The sequence below is a fragment of the Brachyhypopomus gauderio genome, unplaced genomic scaffold (genome assembly GCF_052324685.1).
Source record: "Brachyhypopomus gauderio isolate BG-103 unplaced genomic scaffold, BGAUD_0.2 sc71, whole genome shotgun sequence".
NCBI classification, from domain to species: Eukaryota; Metazoa; Chordata; class Actinopteri; order Gymnotiformes; family Hypopomidae; genus Brachyhypopomus; species Brachyhypopomus gauderio.
In genome coordinates, this window is record NW_027506892.1 from 122,880 (window position 1) to 143,928 (window position 21,049).

The 21,049-nt window shown below is 41.8% G+C and overlaps 1 protein-coding gene and 1 long non-coding RNA gene across 5 annotated transcripts in view; one reads left to right on the forward strand and one right to left on the reverse strand.

The window, feature by feature from the left end:
* Positions 1-21,049, reverse strand: part of limk2 (LIM domain kinase 2) — a 48,635-nt gene that overhangs the window by 15,130 nt on the left and 12,456 nt on the right. For all 4 annotated transcript variants that reach the window (XR_013125098.1, XR_013125099.1, XM_076989907.1 and 1 more), the window contains 3 exons: positions 20,890-20,999; positions 20,402-20,593; positions 14,751-14,856 (listed from right to left, as the gene is read on the reverse strand). Coding sequence is in view for 2 of the 4 variants with exons in the window: in XM_076989907.1 (XP_076846022.1) it covers positions 14,751-14,856; positions 20,402-20,593; positions 20,890-20,999 (408 nt within the window). In the remaining 2 variants the exon portion in view is untranslated. The remainder of the gene's footprint in view (positions 1-14,750; positions 14,857-20,401; positions 20,594-20,889; positions 21,000-21,049) is intronic.
* Positions 15-8,396, forward strand: LOC143491143 (uncharacterized). The gene is made up of 3 exons (XR_013125100.1): positions 15-967; positions 1,170-1,257; positions 7,844-8,396. It is a non-coding gene; the product is annotated as an uncharacterized LOC143491143 (long non-coding RNA).

A 21,049-nucleotide genomic window follows, 5' to 3' on the forward strand; every position in this document is an offset into this window, starting at 1 on the left:
TAGTTTTAGTTTTTTTTTTATACTTTGGGTTATTTGTCAGGTGCAGGATTCAAAAAGTCCAAAGTAAATATTATGTTATAAAAACTCATCAAAAGATACCATTTTTAAAAATGCATTCAATTACTGTTGAACAACTAACAGTCCACAAGATAGAAGCCTTAAGTGCAAAATGTGTAATATTGCTGCTGAAAATTGCCAGACTAAGACGGACACGAACATAGGAGCGTAACCCTATTTTGGTTCACGTGAAAAGCCAAACTTTTTGAAGGCAATCGAGTAACACAGTCGTGTTGACATCGAGTCTCAACACATTAACTAGTGCATCCACCCACTTGCGGTTTTTCTGCATTAACTAATCAGCAGCTATTTAATCACTGGTGAAAACGGGCCATTACGGTTCTCCTTCCCGGTGCTACCTAGCACCATGAGGTGCCGTACGCTTCTGTCAGCTAATATAAAACTTCTAGTGAAAAAAAAAATCGATCTCATCAATTCACAAGACTTATAAATAAACTGACAAACACGAAAACGAAGGGTATCCTATGTATAATTTCAATACGTTTTAGTTAGTTTTCTAAACATGTAATATAGTTATAGTTATCGTTTTTTTCTTTTAATTACCGTTATTATTTATTTCAGTTAACGAAAATGTTTTTTCAATATTAGTTTTCGTTTTTTCGTTCGTTTTCGTTAACGATTATAACCTTGACACACACACACTGTACTTTTGTGTCTGTTCCTCGAGTACCAAAAAATAATTCTCGCAAAGTTAGTAGACAAAATTTAATCAATGTTCAATTCAACTATGCTCCCCCAGAGAGCGGTTTAAATCTGAAACTAGGACTACTGAATATTAGATCCCTGTCATCTAAAGCAGTGTTTCTCAACCAGGGTGCCGCGGCACCCTGGGGTGCCGTCTGCCTTCATCGGGGGCTTGCCCGGTGGTCCTCCGCCTGAATGTGATTTGGTAAGAATGTATGCAGTCTCCAAAATAAATCTGAGAAAATATATGAATAACAAAAGAAAGAAGGGAACAAATTTTTTATAAAGATTATTTATTAACTATGTAAATACGCTGTGTTATTTCACAAAAATCATGACTGCAACATTATCAAGTTAAATGTGAAGGTATTTCAACATTTTCTGAATTTTATCTTGACATTTCTCAGGAAATATTATTGAACATGAAAGCCGATCCAGTGATTGGTTCTTGCAGGGGGTTTTGAAACGACGTCATCCAGGATCCGGCACAGCCAGGTATCGTAAATCAGCTCTGAGACTGACACTTAAGAATTAATCCTACACTTTGCTTAAAGTGAGACTGAGAGGCTTGCTAACTAACTTTTAGTCTCAGCTTTTAACTAAGAATTATTTTAGACATAAGTCAATTCTTAGCAGCATTCTTAGGAGTAATTCTAAGAAGTTTGATAAATACGGGCCCAGACCTGTCAAGTTTGGTGGGCGTGAGCTTTTTTTTGAGGTAGGGGCAATTGGAATCTGTCGCGATGGTTAGTGTAGCGGCTGTGTGTGTGTGTGGTTGGGGAGCGGGCTGGCTAAAGTCTACCAAGCAACAGCGCGATCTATATTCTGATTGGTTCAACCTGTTATAATATACAACCGATGGATTGGCTGAATATGCTGCTGTGTGCGGTGATTAGATTATAAAAAAAAAGAATAATAATAATAATAATAATATTCAAGCGTGAGAAATTCCATGTGTGGCGTGAGAGCATGTGAAATCGCTAAAATGCATGTCATGCTCAAAGCGTGATATGACATGCATATGACCCTTACCAAGGTCAGCACATGATTACGCAGGTTTCCCACTGACTGCAAGTCACATTTATGTGCTCTCTGTCTTAAGTCACTTTTTTTGTGTCATGTTGGCCGGGAGATGGTTGCAGAGAGTATGTTTTCAGGGTTGACATCTCTCACGCATTGAACGTGAGACACACGCATTTGACCGTTTTCACACGCTCTCCCACCACACTTCCGATATCTCACGCCGAAAAAAAAAAAACTAGTTTATTTACCTTTGATCCACATCTATGATTCAATCTGGCGCCAACTACCAATCGCGATATAATACTTAATTTGCATCCATTTTACGCAATTTTTTTGACTGACTATTCATCGGCCACCCCGCTACCAAATTAAACGAACTATAACACCCAGCACCATAGCCACGCTCACTGATATTTTACTGGGTCTGAAACACTGATCCACCTGTAGCTCCGGAAGGACTAGAGCGTTTCACCGTGCACATCGAGACTTCTCTTCGTACAGCTTTAGACAAGGTTGCGCCATTACAATACAAGAGAGCCACCGAGAGAAAAATAGCGCCTTGGTACAATGAGCACACGCGTAGTCTCAAACGAGCCACGCGGATCCTGGAGCGTAAATGGCGAAATTCGAAGTTAGAAGTGTATAGACTATCATGGAAAAGCAGCCTTATTGAATATAAGGCAAAGTCCTCATACTTATCGGCCAAAACATAAAAACAATTCAGGACTCCTTTTTTAAACTGTTTCCAGCCTTACGAGGAGTCATGAACAAATAAATTCTCTAATTCCACTAGAGTGTAGCAGTAACAATTTTATGAAATTCTTTAATGATAAGATTGATAAATTTAGGGAAAAAATTAGTAGTGCTATCTCAGAGCCTGTCAACATGCCAATGCACCTTGACAGCTGTCTGGTCAGCTCTGATGCCCTGTTAGAGTCCTTCTCCCCAATTGGTCGTGAGGAGCTTATTTCACTGGTGGAATCTGCTAAACCCTCCACATGCATACTAGATGCTGTACCAACCCATCTACTTAAAGAATTACTGCATAGCAATGTAGAATCTTTGCTTACTATAATTAACTATTCTCTGAGCCTGGGCTACGTTCCCAGTTCATTTAAACTTGCAGTCATCAAGCCGCTAATTTAAAAACCTGGTCTTAACCCCCAGGAACTGTCCAACTATAGGCCAATTTCTAATCTGACATACATATCCAAAATTTTAGAGAAAGTGGTTTCTTCACATCTCTCTTCTTACAGACAGAACATGTCAGTTATTTCAGCTCATCACAGCACTGAAACGGCACTGACTAAAGTACTGAACGATCTCTTAATATCCTCTGATAAACTAATACAGCATACTGCTAGACCTCAGTGCTGCTTTTGACACCATTGATCATAATATTCTACTTAATAGGCTGGAGACACTCATTGGCATAAGAGGTCAAGCACTCTCCTGGTTCAGGTCCTTCCTGACAGATCGGTACCAATTTGTACTAGTAAATAACAAATGCTCAGAGCATTCTAAGGAAAAGTATGGTGTCCCACAAGGATCTGCACTGGGCCCCATATTATTCTCATTATATATGCTACCACTGGGCACCATCATTTGTAGACATGGTATTAGCTTCCATTGCTACGCAGATGATACTCAGTTGTATATATCTTCTAATCCAGATGATATCACTACAACCCTCAAGATTGAGAACTGCGTCCAGGGCATTAAAAACTGGATGGCTAATTTTCTTCAACTAAATTCTGATAAGACTGAGGTGCTGATTCTTGGGCCTAAAGCTGCTAGAAGCAATAGGGCTGATATTCCCCTTACCCTAGATGGTTTTTCAGTAACACCTAAATCTACTGCAAAAAGTTTAGGTGTCACTATCAGGGGTGGAAAGTAATGAATTACATTTACTCACGTTACTGTAATTGAGTACTTTTTATGAGTAATTTGTAATTTTGAGTACTTTTTGAAATATGTCATTTTTACTTTTACTCGAGTAAATTTTGACCCAAGTAGTTTTACTTTGCTACATTTGAACCCCCTCACGTTACGGAGTAAAAAAATATTGATGGTGAAAAATTTAAATGCGGACAGAAATTTAAACTTCTGAGTCCCGGAACTAAAAGTCAATTGCGTTGTCAGGGCTGGCTCGGCTGCTGCTCCTCCTAACACCACTAGAGGCACCAGAGTCAGTCCTAGACTCTCCAGGCACAATCAGCAGTGATCCGTTTTAGTTGTCTCTTCTTAAGGAAGCCTAGTGAAACGGATCACTGCTGAATCGTTTTGGCTCGCCTTCACGTCCTCAGCCCTTTCTCTGTGATCTCTGGTTGCGTTTCTTGTGTGCGTAATCTTGTGTAGGCTCTCTCTCATCTCTCTTGCTTTTCTACTACTTATTCGAGTAACCATCTCCTGCGCTGCTTACTAGCCTACCTCAAGTTTTCCCCCTGCTTTATCTCTTCCGAAACGTTCTTTGTTTATTTTGGGAAGGGTTTCGTTGCTGCATTCTGCCTGCTGCCAGTTACTTCCCCTGGCGTCCCAAGTTTTGTTTTCTCCGCGTCTTTTCTGTTGCATTTTCCTCCCGTGTTTTGCGGTCGAGTTTATTCAGCATCTCATGTGATTGGTTTTGCTGCTTGTGTGTGCGTGTGGACGCACGCACACATTTTGCTCTGTCTGCACTTGGGTCTACTACTCTCTTGGTTTTGATGCGGTGTGTACTTGTTGGTACACCCGACGTTACATGCGTGGCCTTGCCTTGCGCGCACCCTTTCCATTGTCTCATAATCAGGTCGTAATCCGGTGCACTTTTTTTCCTAAAGGATGAGATTGTTCTATCTTTAAATCTTCTATCTATCAGGACTTGTGGGATCATGTGGACATTTTATTGTAAAATGTGGAATCCTGTGCGCATTTTGTTTTATTTTGAGATGTGGTATCCTGTGGTCATTTTATATTTTATTTTGAGTTGTGGCATCCTGTGGACATTTTATTGTAAAATGTGGAATCTTGTGGGCACTGTATTTTGAATAGTTAGATCCTGTGAGCATTTTAAATAGTGGAATCCTGTGCACATTTTGTTTTATTTTGAGATGTGGTATCCTGTGGTCATTTTATATTTTATTTTGAGTTGTGGCATCCTGTGGGCATTTTATTGTGAATATTGGGATACTGTATTATTGGGCACTGTATTTTGAATAGTTGGATCCTGTGAGCACTTTTAAATTGTGGGATCCAATGAGCATTTTTTTGAGGCGAGATCCTGTGGGCATTTTATATTGTTTTATTTTGAGTTGTGGGATCTTGTGGTATTTTATTGTGAGTAGTGGAATACTGTTGCATTTTAGTTTGATTTGTGGTATCTTGTGGGCATTTAATTTTGTGTGCTTTTTGTTTTTTGAATAAATTTGTAATGTATAATATAGTGTTGTCCGTTGGACAATAGGACTGAAAATTGTTAGCACTTTATGGTATAGGTTGCGATTGTCTACAGCCGAAACAGAGCGGAACTTCAGCAGCGCACCGGTAAGGCAGAGCAATGGCTCTGCGTTTCTAACGGCAACAAAGTAGCAGCGACCGGACAGTTGTTAGCAAGCGCCAACACAACAAAACAACAAAATAACGGTGCCGATACATACAACTGACAACTGACGGTGCCGATACATACAACTGACAACAGACAGACAGACGGTTAAGGACAACATCACCCAAAAATGAAGAAAAAAAAAAAACGGTTTCCAACGGCCATTTGCTAAGTAGAACTTACTTCCCTACCTACCAAACCATTGAAACTGTGTCTGTTAACCGTGGCAGATATAGGAATAACAGGGCGATATGTTTTAAAAATCTAATTAAAATCAAATTAAATAATCAACATGAAGTGAGATCATTACAACCCAGCACGTTCACTTCGTTCACAGGACGCAGGGTTATTAACTGTTCCTAGGATCAAAAAGATCACAGCAGATGGAAGAGCCTTTTCTTTTAAAGCTCCACAACTGTGAAATAATCTTGCTGCCTTTATTCGGGACTCAGACACGGTCTCAATGTTTAAAACTCGACTAAAGGCTTATCTGTTTAGTTTGGCCTTTGATTAATCTGTTACATATTTACCACATCACATATCTTTCTTCTCCGAGGTTCACCTGGGGAGTAACACTGCAGTCGGAGCCTACAATAACAGTATCATCACTCCGACACGGAATGAAAACCTGGCGTTCATCACAAGACAAAATTATTCTCTGAGCCTGGGCTACGTTCCCAGTTCATTTAAACTTGCAGTCATCAAGCCGCTAATTAAAAAACCTGGTCTTAATCCCCAAGAACTGTCCAACTATAGGCCAATTTCTAATCTGTCATTCATATCCAAAATTTTAGAGAAAGTAGTTTCTTCACAACTCTCTTCCTTCTTACAGACAGAACATGTCAGAGTTATTTCAGTCTGGATTTAGAGCTCATCACAGCACTGAAACAGCACTAACTAAAGTACTGAATGATCTCTTAATATCCTCTGATAAAGGACACATTTCGTTTCTCATACTGCTAGACCTCAGTGCTGCTTTTGACACCATTGATCATAATATTCTACTTAATAGACTGGAGACACTCATTGGCATAAGAGGTCAAGCACTCTTCTGGTTCAGGTCCTACCTGACAGATCGTTACCAATTTGTGCTAGTAAATAACGAATGCTCTGAGCATTCTAAAGTAAAGTATGGTGTCCCACAAGGATCTGTACTGGGCCCCATATTATTCTCATTATATATGCTACCACTGGGCACTATCATTCGTAGGCATGGTATTAGCTTCCATTGCTATGCAGATGATACTCAGTTGTATACATCTTCTAATCCAGATGATACCACCACAACTCTCAAGATTGAGAACTGCGTCCAGGATATTAAAAACTGGATGGCGTCTAATTTTCTTAAACTAAATTCTGACAAGACTGAGGTACTGATTCTTGGGCCTAAAGCTGTTAGAAGCAATTGGGCTGATATTCCCCTTACCCTAGATGGTTTTTCAGTAACACCAAAATCTACTGCAAAAAGTTTAGGTGTCACTATTGATTCTGATCTTTCATTTGACACACATGTATGCAATGTCACTAAGGCTGCCTTTTTCCATTTACGTAATATTGCCAATTATGGGGTGGCGAACGTAATTTGTTGAGTGGATTGCAGATTGGCTACCGTGAATGTCAATCAAAATACAACCGTCAGTGCAGATGTGCAATTCATCTACTACTATTTTATGTGACGCGATCTACGCACATTCCTTTGCGATCGACCGACACTTCCTTCGACGTAATGAGCACCCCTGCTCTAAACAGTCCATAAAGAAGCTACAACTTGTACAAAATGCCGCAGCTAGAGTCCTAACCAAGGCTAGGAAATTCGATCATATTAGTCCCACTCTCGCCGCACTACACTGGCTGCAGATTAAATATCGCATTGAATTTAAAGTTCTCCTGTTAACCTATAAGGCGTTAAATGGTCTTGCCCCACAATATCTGAGTGAACTCATTGATTACTACAACCCATCTCGCCCTTTGCGCTCCCAAAATGCTGGATTTCTCCTAGTTCCAAAAATTAGTAAAACTACAGCCGGAGGCAGAGCTTTCTCTTTTAAAGCCCCTCAATTATGGAATAGCCTTCCAGCTCCAATCCGAGACTCTGACACAGTTCCAATCTTTAAATCTAGACTTAAGACTCACCTGTTTAGTCAAGCCTTCAGCTAAAATTCCCCTTGTAAGGTGTAGGGACTTGGGGGGCCCCCAGACATTGAGATTTCTAGTGATCTGAGATGTTGATGCTGTCATCCAGCTGTGTCTTGGCATCACTCTATTTGTGACTATGACTTGACTGGAAAGCAATGTCTCAGTGAGCCCTCATGTCTGTGGTCACCTCTGAACCCCTCCCTTTAGTTATGCTGCTATAGATTAGTCTGCCGGAGCCACATGCTGATCACTGGTACGTGAGCTACGTACATTTAAATCAATGGTGGTTTAAATTCATGTCCACTTAGTCTGTATTATCTATCTTCTTGCATGGCTCTACCCAAGACGATTGGATACAGGCACCTGCAGGCACCTGGGGGATGGTCTGGCTGCCGGTGGATGTGCTGATGCCGGGGTTCACCTGGGGAGTAACACTGCAGTCGGAGCCTACAATACCAGCATCACTGCTCTGACACGGAATGAAAGCCTGGCATTCATCAACAGACATTTACAGTGACAATATCAAAACCCAGAACTTTCAATTCTACCTTTTACCTAGTCTGATTGTGTGTGACTTGTGTATTTGTGTGTTAACGGGCCGCCCAATGGAGGATGGGTTCCCTTTTGAGTCTTGGTCCTCCCAAGGTTTCTTCCTATTCCCCACCATCATAGGGAGTTTTCCCTTGCCACTGTCGCCTTTGGCTTGCTCATTAGGGATTTGGACCCATAGTATTGTTAACCTTGTAAATCCTGTAAAGCGCTTTGTGACAACATGTGTTGTGAAAAGCGCTATACAAATATATTTGATTTGATTGTCCTTGTGCTGTGACGAAGTATGAGCCCAGGTGATCATTTGCAAGTGTGGACATGCACTTAAATACGCTTTGAAATCGATTAAAACCTGTCCTGAATTTGATTCATGACTCATCCTTTTTTGCATTAAATAACTGAAAGTATCTAAGTAACTTTTACTCAAATTACATTTTAAATGAAGTAATTTTGTACTTTTACTCGAGTAAATTTTGAGATGGGTAATTTTACTTTTACTCTGAGTAGAATTTAGGCAAAGTAAAGATACTTTTACTCAGTTACAATTTTTCAGTACTCTTTCCACCTCTGGTCACTATTGATTCGGATCTTTCATTTGACACATATATGCAATGTCACTAAGGCTGCCTTTTTCCATTTATGTAATATTGCCAAGCTGAGACACTTTCATTAGCTGATGCAGAGAAGCTGGTCCATGCTTTTGTCTCGTCAAGATTGGACTACTGTAATAGTCTTCTAATTGGATGCTCTAAACCAGGGGTCTCCAACACGTCGCTCGCGAGCTACCAGTAGCTCGCCACCCCTTTCCGAGTAGCTCGCCAAAGGGCCAATGAATGTCCCATCAAGAAATCTACTTAAATTTATGTCCAATCAAAATTCACAGTTGTTCCTCCCCTTCTAACACTAAATTATTCGCCAATTATACAACAGTTAGTTCACAATCCGACTGGTTGAGAAGTGTTCTAACCCTGCAGATACAGTTGTGATCAAATTTATTCAACCCCCAATGCTGCGAAGGGTTTTATGGAATTCAGTGCACATTTGTAATTGTGTTCATAATGAAATCTTACAAGGACTTGTTAAAGAACTAAATGCAACTAAGATAGCATCAATTTTTTTTGTCATAAAGTATTAAATGGCCTTTTTGTGATTTCTTCATTGACACAATTATTCAACCCCTTTACGACTACCACTCCTAAGAACAGAGGTTCATTCCAGTGTTTTCCATCAGGTATTGAAAACATCTGTGGATGTCAACGAGCAGCAATCAAGCATGATAAGCACCAATTAGGCAGATTTAAAAGGACTGTGATACTCAGCTCCTTCTAGACATCTACTGGTGTGTTTCCAAGCATGGTGAAGGCAAGAGAATGGTCCCAGAAGACAAGAGAAGAGGTTATTGCTCTTCACAAGAATGGCAATGGATATAAAAAGATTGCGAAGTTGTTAAATATTCCAAGAGACACTATCGGAAGTATCATTCGCAAGTTCAAGTTAAAGGGCACAGTGGAAACGTTACCTGGTCGTGGCAGAAAGAAGATCCTGACCGCGACTGCTGTGCGCTACCTGAAGCGTAATGTGGAGAAAAATCCCCGCGTGACTGCTAAGGAACTGAAAAAAGACCTGTCAGATGTGGGCACTGAAGTTTCAGCTCAGACAATAAGGCGCGCACTGCATAACGAAGACCTCCATGCCAGAACGCCCAGACGCACCCCCTTGCTGACTCCAAAGAACAAGAAAAGTCGACTGCAGTATGCCAAAAGTCATGTGGACAAGCCACAAAGGTTTTGGAACAGTGTACTGTGGTCAGATGAAACTAAATTAGAACTGTTTGGGACAATGGACCAGCGCTATGTTTGGAGAAGGAAGAACCAGGCTTATGAACAAAAGAACACCTTGCCTACTGTGAAGCATGGCGGGGGGTCAATTATGCTTTGGGGCTGTTTTGCTTCTAATGGTACAGGAAAGCTTCAACGTGTGCAGGGTACCATGAATTCCCTTCAGTACCAGGAGATCTTGGAGGAAAATGTGATGGAGTCAGTCACAAACCTGCGGCTTGGGAGACGTTGGACCTTCCAACAGGACAATGATCCGAAGCACACATCCAAGTCCACTAGAGCATGGTTGAACATGAAAGGCTGGAACATTCTAGAGTGGCCATCGCAATCACCAGACTTAAATCCAATTGAGAACCTCTGGTGGGACCTAAAGAAGGCAGTTGCAGTGCGCAAGCCTAAGAATGTGACTGAACTGGAGGCTTTTGCCCATGAAGAATGGGCTAAGATACCCATAGGTCGCTGCAAGACACTTGTGTCAAGCTATGCTTCACGCTTGAAAGCTGTCATAACTGGAAAAGGATGTTGTACTAAGTACTAAAAAATAATGTCACTAGGGGGTTGAATAAAACTGATAATGATGTGAGCACAGTAAAGACATTTGTGGTTATTCCATCATAAATATTATGTTATGTTTGTCTAATTTATAAGTGCCTCTTTGATATAATTGTAAATAAGATGACTGAAATGATCAAAATCAATGTCAAACTGGCCAAAACACTTTATTTCAGTGGGGGTTGAATAAATTTGATCACAACTGTATGTGTGATAACAGCGGTATTCTCATTCTCTGTATCACTCCGCGGACGCGTTGTCAAGTAACGGCATGTACATATATTCACGATAACACACTCCCTCTCGTGTTCTATTGCTCAATTAGCTGTCAATCAAAAAGTTAGGCTGCCGTCAATATTGAATAAACCAGGGGTCACCCACGTCATGAGTCGCCCGCGGGCTTGTTTTAAAAATAGCTCACTATAGCGCCATGCACCAAAGCGCTGCATCGTTTATGTTCTTGCTGCTATTACAGATTGTCCGCGGTTGCTAGCGGTCTTCCCGCTTAGCAATTGACACTCGCACACGCAACTTTCGTTCGCCACTCCCCCGCTCAACAACTTTTCGTTCGTACTAATCTGGTAGCCCTCCGCAATAATTGGCATCCAAGAAGTAGCTCCCAGTTTCAAAAAGGTTGGCGACCCCTGCTCTAAATAGTCCATAAAGAATCTATAAATTGTACAAAATGCTGAAGCTAGAGTCCTAACTGCTGAGATGTGATGCTGTCATCCAGCTGTGTCATGGCATCACTCTAGTTGTGACAATGACTTGACTGGAAAGCAATGTCTCAGTGAGCCCTCATGACTGTGGTCACCTCTGAACCCCTCCCTTTAGCTTATTAGCCTGCCGGAGCCATATGCTCATCACTGGCACGTGAGCTATGTACATTTAAATCAATGGTGGTTTAAATTGATGTCCACTCAGTCTGATTGTCTATCTAATGCATGCTTCTACCCAAGACGATTGGATTGGCACCTGGGGGATGGACTGGCCTGCCGGTGGATGTGCTGATGCCGGGTTTGGATGAGCCGTTACCATGAGGTGTTGTGCTGAAGCTGGCTCCTGCCTGAGGCCCACCGCCTGCACCGAGGGGACTGAGGCTGCTTGGCCGGGGAACAGGAGCCTTGACTGTTGCTGTAGAACTTTAGAACCACCCTGCAACCACGGACTTGTGCTAATGGGCTGCCCAATGGAGGATGGGTTCCCTTTTGAGTCTTGGTCCTCCTGAGTCCTAATCCCCACCATATAGGGAGTTTTTCCTCGCCACTGTCGCCTTTGGCTCGCTCATTAGGGATCTGGACCCATATTATTGTAAAGCTGCTTTGTGACAACGTGTGTTGTGAAAAGAGCTATATAAAAAATTTTACTTTGACTTTTGGCCAATTTGCTGAAGCACACGATATCAGCTCGATTTAAATATACTTGAAAACCACAGTGACCACACTACCGACTCGATTTTCTAAATCAAATTACTACATTTTGTAATACCAAGTAAGAATAACTTGTACCAAAAATTTAATTTCCTTAAAATATAAAAATAAAAATCTATAAGCAGAGAAGATGGATATTCCAGGCCCCTCAGAAGCAAACATGGTTGCTGAATCGTGTAGATTTGGTAAGTGTGTGATGCATTTTTGGAGATGTGCTTCCAAGTGGAGTCACTCCCAGCGAGGAGAGATGTGTTGTGGAAGTGATGGGGACTCCCTCTCTTACCTGAGAACATCCCTCACTGTCCCACACTGATGCCCTCTGGCCTTGAAAACAGCAGTGCTGATGTGTTCAGGCATGAAAATGGGTCAGGGGTCAAAAAGGTGAGAAGACCGGAGGTATGGCAACAGGTAATGCCAATATAGTAAGATCCATAATAGTAAAAATACCAAAATTAAAGCAATACTGGAAAGTGGCCATTGGGATGCAGTGCGGATTACAGTTTACTTCTCACTTTAGACCCGCAGGACCGCTAGCGAACGTTCCAGGAGAAGCGAGTAACTAGTAGACTACTATGTTTGTGAATGTAGCAAAACGGTGACAGAAGCTACAGCAGCAACTAAAATAATAGCAACATGATAGCAACAGCTTAGTAGCTTTCACACGGCAAGCCTTTCCCTGTTCAAGTCAAAGTCAAAGTCAACTTTATTGTCATTCAGACTTTACACAAGTGCACAGCTGAACGAAACTGCGTTTCTCCAAACTCCAGTGTTAAAGCACCAGAGCCCAGAGTGGCCGCTGCAACTAGTGCGCCGCCCATTACGCAGAATGGGGGGATAAACATAGAGATAACATTAGGAGGAGACAAAAAAATATGACCACAGATTATTCTCGCAAACAGGACAACAGTCTGTGTGCATGCAAAAAATCCCCAGAGCACATACAGCATTGATAACACAGACAGTAAGCAGTGAGAGGCGTGATTCATTCAGAGAGGGAGAGGGGGGGAGCCAGAGGCCTGGCACACAGTTTTTGTGTCAAAGTTCGCGTTGGAAGGCGAGAGCCATCTCTGACAGTCTCTGTGTGGGGGTAGGAGCAGGTAACCAAGACGACGACCTTCTGGGAGAATTTGTTTGGGCGCCAATGCAGATAAGAAGAATGAAGAATGTAGCAAGGAGCCCGTCCTTGGGAATTTGAGCACGAACTCCTCTTAAAGTCGGCTGTCTCCCAACTGATCCAACTTCGCACGTAGAGCATTGATTCCATCCACGATCGTCTCCAAGCTTTTTCCAACAGTCACAGTCTGTGTTCCAACAGCTCTACCCACCGCATCAATCATGTGGGGCACTTGACGTGGACGCTCAATAGCTGACTCCACTCTTTCAGTTTTCCGATACACCAGGGCAACGCCTAATCCAATCAGCAGAGCCACTGCGATCAAAGTTCCAAATAGGTACACGTCCTCAACATCTTCCAGGGAGAGAGGCGCAAGACACAAACTACGCCAGGTCCCCCATGAGTCATGCACATATCCAGCTGAGGACGTTCCGTCCGGGCATGTGGGTTCTCCCGCACCATGACTCCTCGTGGAAAAAATAGTGTCAATTGCGTTGAGAGACCACCTGATCAAATCCATTTTCTTGTTAATATTTGAAGAGCAGCGTCTGGTTACTTAGACAAGACAGAGAATCTAAGCTGAGCAGGGCAGGGGGAAGGGAGTGCAGGAGTGCAGGAGCAGAGATAAAGTGCGACCGCCTCTCTCGAAAGCCGGAAGGAAGACTGTTGTCTTCTCTGACGATAATGTTGCACTGAAAAATATTGACCTGTCTTGTTAATGGTTGGAGCCAGATCTGTAAACATGAGAAACCCGCTTTCGCCATTCCAGATGGCTCAGTCAATACTATTACATCTTAATGAACCAATAAATAACATCAGCGGCGAAAATGAGAGTTAAAAAATACCAGGGTTCACGTGTTTTATTTTGTCACAAAAGACTTCTAACATGGGCTAAAGTACAGTGTGGGCTATCAAATGAAAAGAGTTTACAACTTCATCTTCAACCTTTTCAGCCATGGCGCGAATGTTATCCTCACATGTCCCTATGGATTCACCAGAGAGACACTAGAAAAAAAAAGTATCTTGTAGACACACTTGTAGCCGTGTCAATGTCAACTACAGACACTAGAAAAAAATCTTGTTTCTTATTTTATGTCACCATTAACTACACAGGGTTGACGTGAACTTAATAGGCCTATCTATCTAGCTATTTTTCACAAGAGCTTGTGGCTAACTCCGACAGTGTTCAACGCAAGCTGTAGCAAACGGCAGTAACTTTGTTTTACCGCAAAATATGAAAACGATTGAAACCATTAATCATAATTAAATCCACTAGGAAATGTACCATCTGGTAAATGTAGTGGTAAATGTACGCTCTTCTGCTTTGTCCCCGGTGAAGATAGCACTAGGTCCTGCTTCTTGTCCCGCTTTGCAAATAACATAAATGAAGAACGTTCGTATGATTGAAACGCAATTTGGCCTCTATGATGGTTCTGGGCGGAAATTGCTGGCAACTGTGTAATTGAAATTGCCAATTTCGGAAGTGCTCTTATTTGCTTATTAATTCAATATGAGATTATATATGTGTGTGTGTGTATATGTGTATATATATGTGTGTGTGTATATTATATATATATATATATATATATATATATATATATATATATATATATATATATATATATATATATATATATATATATATATATATATATATATATATACACACACACACACACACACACACACACCTCCCGAAACCCCCACCACCAAACTCCTCGGATCTACACGATTTGCGTAGGTCACCCTTTTCAACTTCATTAACTCACCTCCTCTTCCATCAGCGTCCCCACTGGGAGACCATTGATCTCCAGAATGCGGTCGCCCACGTGGATGGCATTACGGACCTCCGGACTGATGAGCATTCCACGAACCCTGAAAGAACAGCGCGCACACACACACACACCTCAGCTTGTGCAACACACAAGTTAGGAATGTTTTCCTGGACGACCTGGGACAGGATCATCAGGTTATTTGCTTACTGCCATAATGTAACCACAACAGTGCAACAAGCCTTGAGTCATCTTTAGGGTGCAAGAATATGGAGCATTGTCTGGTTGAGTACAAACACTAAAGCCACGCCATCAACATCACGTGCACAGAAGAGAGAAAACATGTTTAAATCAATCCCAAATCTTCACCACAGATTATATCTCAAACAATGTGTTGAAACAACAGCCAAAAAGCCAACAACAGTGGTGGGTAAACCCAATTAAGAATGTCATTGTGTGTGTGTGTCTAGACAATATTGCCAAAAGTATCTGCTCACCTTCCTTGACTCACATATGAGCTTAACTGACATCTCATTCCTAATCCATAGGGTATGACGTTGGTCCACCCTTTGCAAAACCCTACAACAGCTTCAACTCTTCTGGGAAGGCTGTCCACAAGGTTCAGGAGTGTGTTTATGGGAATTTTGACCATTCTTCCAGAAGCACATTTGTGAGGTCACATACTGATGTTGGACGAGAAGACCTGGTTCTCAGTTCCCACTCTAATTCATCCCAAAGGTGTACTATCAGGTTGAGGTCAGGACTCTGTGCAGGCCAGTCAAGTTAATCCACACCAGACTCTGCCATCCATGTCTTTATGGACATTGCTTTGTGCACTTGTGTACAGTCATGTTGGAAGAGGAAGGGGCCAGCTTCAAACTGTTCCCACAAAGTTGGGAGCATGGAGTTGTCCAAAATGGCTTGGCATGCTGAAGCATTCAGAGTTCCTTTCACTGGAACCAAGAGGCCAAGCCCAGCTCCTGAAAAACAACCCCACACCATAATCCCCCCTCCATCAAACTTTACACTTGGCACAATGCAGTCAGACAAGTGCCGTTCTCCTGTCAACTGCCAAACCCAGACTCATCCATCAGATTGCCAGATGGAGAATCGCGATTCGTTACTTCAGAGACTAATCTTCCACTGCTCTAGAGTCCAGTAGCGGTGTGTTTTACACCACTGCATCTAATGCTTTGCATTGCACTTGGTGATGTATGGCTTTGATGCAGCTGCTCAACCATGGAAACTCATTCCATGAAGCTCTCTGCGCACTGTTCTTGAGCTAATCTGAAGGCCACATGAAGTTTGGATGTCTGTAGTGATTGACTCTGCAGAAAGTTGGCGATCTCTTTGCACTATGTGCTTCAGCATACGCGGACCTGCTCCATCAGTTTACATGGCCGACCACTCCATGGCCAAGTTGCTGTAGTTCCCCAAACACAGACAGTTGACTGTGGAATATTTAGGAGCGAGGAAATTTCATGACTATTTGTTGCACAGATGGCATCCTGTAACAGTTCCATGCTGGAATTCACTGAGCTCATGAGAGCCACCCATTCTTTCACAAATTTTTGTAAAAACAGTCTGCATGCTAAGGTGCTTAATTTTATACACCTGTAGCCACGGAAGTGAGCGGAACTCCTGATTCCGATCATTTGGATGGGTGAGCAAATACTTTTGGCAATATAGTGTGTGCGTGTATGTATGTATATATATTAGGGGTGGGAGATATGGGAATTTTTTTAGCACGATTCTTTTGCATAAAATCACGATTTCGATTTTTTATCATGATATTCCATCCAAAAAAAAGTGGGGGGGGGGGGGGGGGGGGGGGCGCTACAATGCTTTCATTCTAAGCAGATTTTAATGAGTGTCACTGATAAAGTGCACTATTGCACTAAATATACAATATTTCCCAGGACGTTAAACTTAATTAAGTTAAATATTTATACATATAGTCGAAATGATTCGAAATAATTTGCTTTTTTAATCACATTATTTAATGGTTGTTTATTTTCAAAACGCCCAATCTTAACGTCTTAATCTTCACGTTCTCTCATGTTTCGTCCTGGAATTACAAGAGGCTCGTATTTGTTAACGTAATACAAGAGAACTGTTCAGTCAGACAGATATTTGTTGTGAAACGAAGTACTTTAGCCTAAATTCCAGCACTTTTCAAACCTGAAACACAAAGCAACATTAAAATTCATCAGGTAAATGTTCCTTGTTTGCGAGGGTTGTTTCTTTATACTACCACATATCGTTTCGGACAACACTGCAAAGAACGCGGAGTGACGGGGCAAGTTTAAGTACCTGTATAAACGCTTCTGCCGTTTGCGGGGGTTCGTGTGAGGTGTGCAGAGTCGCGCGCTACTGTCACTCATGAAAGTATAATCCACCGAGGCCGCAGCTTGTGAGGCGGCTGCCCCCGCTGCCCGCATTGTTTCACTTTTGGCATATTCCTTGGGATGCCTACGTCTCAAGTGATTGAATAAATTTGTTGTACTGGCATCGAACGTTTTCACGTATTCTTTGCACACTTTACATATCGCTGAAGTTTGGACTTGGTCAGTGAAAGAAAATCCGAACCAATTCCATATTACAGAGGTAAATTTCCTCTTTGTTACCAGCTCCTCGGTTTGGCTTTCAGCCATCGTTGTCCACTTTTAGTTTTTAAAAACACAACATGGAGGCGTGGAAGACGCACAGCTCGCTGTGATTGGTCAGTCCTATGCCCTACGTCTGCCGCATCGGCGGGAACCAGCATAAAAAAAGTCATTGCGCTGATTGGCAAAGGCGATCTATACGATTTCTCTAATTTGGTAGAACGCCTGCGATTCTCCACTCGTCATCGCCATTCACGATTTTATATCGTCATATCGCACACCCCTAATATATATATATATATATATATATAATATTAGAGGTGTGCCAAAAAAATCGATTCATGTATCAAAAATCGATTCTCATTTACTACGATTCAGAATCGATTTAAATGTCCCAAAATCGATTAAGTCGTGGTGAAGTCTTTACGCAGCAGGTTCTGGGACACACTCATGCACGCAAAAGGTTCAAAACAGACGGAGGAAAGAGATATTCAACCTGCCCCGTCTTCATTTATGGCAAAAATACGGGTTCATTTTGGTTTTTACCGAATGCCAGGGAAGACCGAACTGGACACAATGTAGCTCGTGTGCAAGGCATGTGTAACGCAGTGAGCACGGAAGCGTTAATATAGAGAAGGGTGAGAAATAATATAGAGAAGGGTGGACCTAAGTGAAATAATATAGAGAAGGGTGGACCCAAGTGCCGGTTCGCAAGATCAAGACGTTTGACACTCGTCAAATGTATTATGGAGAGGGAAACGCGCACAGCGACCCAGAACGAACAAACAAAACATGGAAGACTAAACACGCAAGAGAATAGAAACCAAAACCCTGAGGGCACGGAGTAAATAGAAACAAAAAACAACGCGGAAAATACAACGTGTGAAAAATAAGACTGTATGAAGACTGTAGGTAGAAAAAAAATTGCGCGGATAAATGCAACGTGAATATGAAACCAATGACGCCAGCAGAAGTAACTGGCAAACAACGCCGCAGCAAAATAAAACCCTTCCCAAAAATAAAGGCAAAACTGATAGGAAGAAATACAGGATTGGGAAAACTTGAGATGGGTCAGGAAGCGAGGCAGGAGATAAGCAATCACAGAGAAAGCAGGGACCTGGCTGTGTACGGTTACGCAGGTTTAGTCTGGGACTGACTCTGGTACCCCTAGCAACGGCTGGGGGAACTGCATCCGAGCCAGCCCTGACAGCTTGCAAAATGAAGCTCAAGAATTTTGGTAACAACAAAAACCATTTTATTTTACCAAAGCACTTAATTTTTGTTAATTAAATGTGAAAGACACTTAATTTTCTGTATTTGTCATTCTGTCTTGCTAAGCAGACTGTAGTAGATCATGCAGATTTTATAGACTGAAGCAGACATTTTTATAAATCAAATTGTTTTTTTAATTGAAAATCGTTTTGAATCGAATCGTGGCCCCCAAAATTGGAATTGAATCGTGAGATAGTAAATGATTCCCATCCCTAATATATTTTTTATATATATATATAATATATACATGTATACATACATACACACACACACACACACACACACACTTATTAGAGGTGTCAATTCCAGGTTCCTCACCAGGATTTTGCTCAGGCTTCCTGGATTGTGTTAATTCCACTAATTTTACCTGGATTGCTAATTAGAAAATCTAGCAAGCTTGAGCAAAATCCTGGTGAGGACTTTTAATCGCAAGTATATTCATTAACAACCATGGAAATCTCAAAGTAATCCCACAGATCCACCACCAACTTCATTATGAGCAGTTATGTGGGTGGAAGCCCACATGTAGGTACATGTTCATCCACTTATTCATCCTGCAGCACATAATCTGATCTAAATGATGATCAGGTTCTATAAATACACTTTTCGGCACTCACAGATGTAAAAACTCTGCCTGGAAATAACTAAGAAACACTGTGTTCACCTTACCTGGACTTGTTTGCAAAACAAGCAACAAAAAACAACAACATGAACTGGTGATTCTAATAAAATCCACATTAGGGCTACAGCTATCGAGCATTTCAGTAATCGAGTACTCTACTGAAAAATCGATTCGATTAATCGAGTAATCAGATAAAACAGAATTGCTTGGTTGAGCAATTAAAAATACAAGAGAAAACACATTTCACTTAATAATGACTGACCAATCGGTTTCCTTTTTTAGATAAGTTATATATTTAAATTCACAACATACATTTCCAAATTGTAAATGCAAATAGAAATAAATACCACAAGTAAATAAAGTAAATTCAATTACTTTCAACTTAGAATTTCTTGTATCAAAACTATATCAGTATCATTTTCTTTCCTGCTAAAGTAACTGCTAAGGTAAAGTAGTTCAGCTATCTTTAATTTATTTATTGTCTTAACTCCACAGCGCTGTTACATAATGCCTGTATTAAGTTATTAAGAACTTGTCTCCGTTGTACTAAACTAGCCACACATTCGACAGTATTGCTAAAAATCAGCACTCCACAGAGCTGTCGTTATGTTATTAAGGTACATTAATGTTAATCTCATTAATGTTGTTAATAAAATTTACATTGTCCCGGCTCCACCGCTCCATTCCGCGTGTCTTCGGCCAAGATGGTGCAGCATTGAAGATGTGCTGTTGTGGTAGTCAAGGACTATGTTACACCGAATACATGTCACTGTATTGTTCTTGAACCTAAAATGCTCCCATACTTTCGACATTTTCTGTCTTTTCCTATAGCCCTTTTCTTCACGTACGTTGTCGCTCTTTTCCCTGGCTGCTTCCATATTCCCGCTTCTCAACTAAAAACCTCTGCCGCGTGGGTGACGTAAGCATGTTGCGCTACATTAAAATTAGTCAGTGCAAAATACCGTTTTAAAATAAACGATCACTTTTTGTAATCGAGTAACTCGAATTACTCGAGTAATCGTTTCACCCCTAGTCCACATAGTCAATCACTTCGATTATCATGTCCAGCAATAAGTCCCGTGTGTGTGTGTGTGTGTGTGTGTGTGAGAGAGAGAGAGAGAGAGAGAGAGAGATGGATGAGGACTCACTCTTTGACCTGCACGCTGGCGGCTGTATTGGCTCGGTCGCACAGCACACTGACGGTGAAGCCACGCTTGCCGTTGGCCGCTGCCGGCATGGAGACGAGTGTGACTGTGTGGGGCAGGGAGGCGGGGCATGCTTCAGCTAAGCCCCGCCTCTCCAGCATTGGCGCCAGGACCTCCTCCTTGTAGCATTTACCACTACACACGCGCACACACACACACACACACACACACACACGACTTTTCAGGATGTGGGATCATCCATGTTTAGTATTTACATGTAATGATTTATACACAATCATATTTAATTTAAAAAATGTGACAAATTAAACCCTAACAAATTATACACACACACATATATACACACAAGACCCCAATGGGCAATAACACACAGAACAGAGGGGGAGGAGGAGGGGGGGGGAGAGAGAGAGAGAGAGACACACACACACACACACACACACTCAGACTGACTGATGCCGAGAGCATGCTCTCACCAGTAGAGTTGGGAGCGTTCCACCAGGGCGTAGGTGTCTCTCTCCTCGATCACAACTTTACAGCTGAGACACACAAAACACTCTGGATGGTACTTGTACTCGCCAGCGACCTGAGAACACAGCCAGAGGTTGTTCTGGATCAGGACCCGTCCACAGTAAA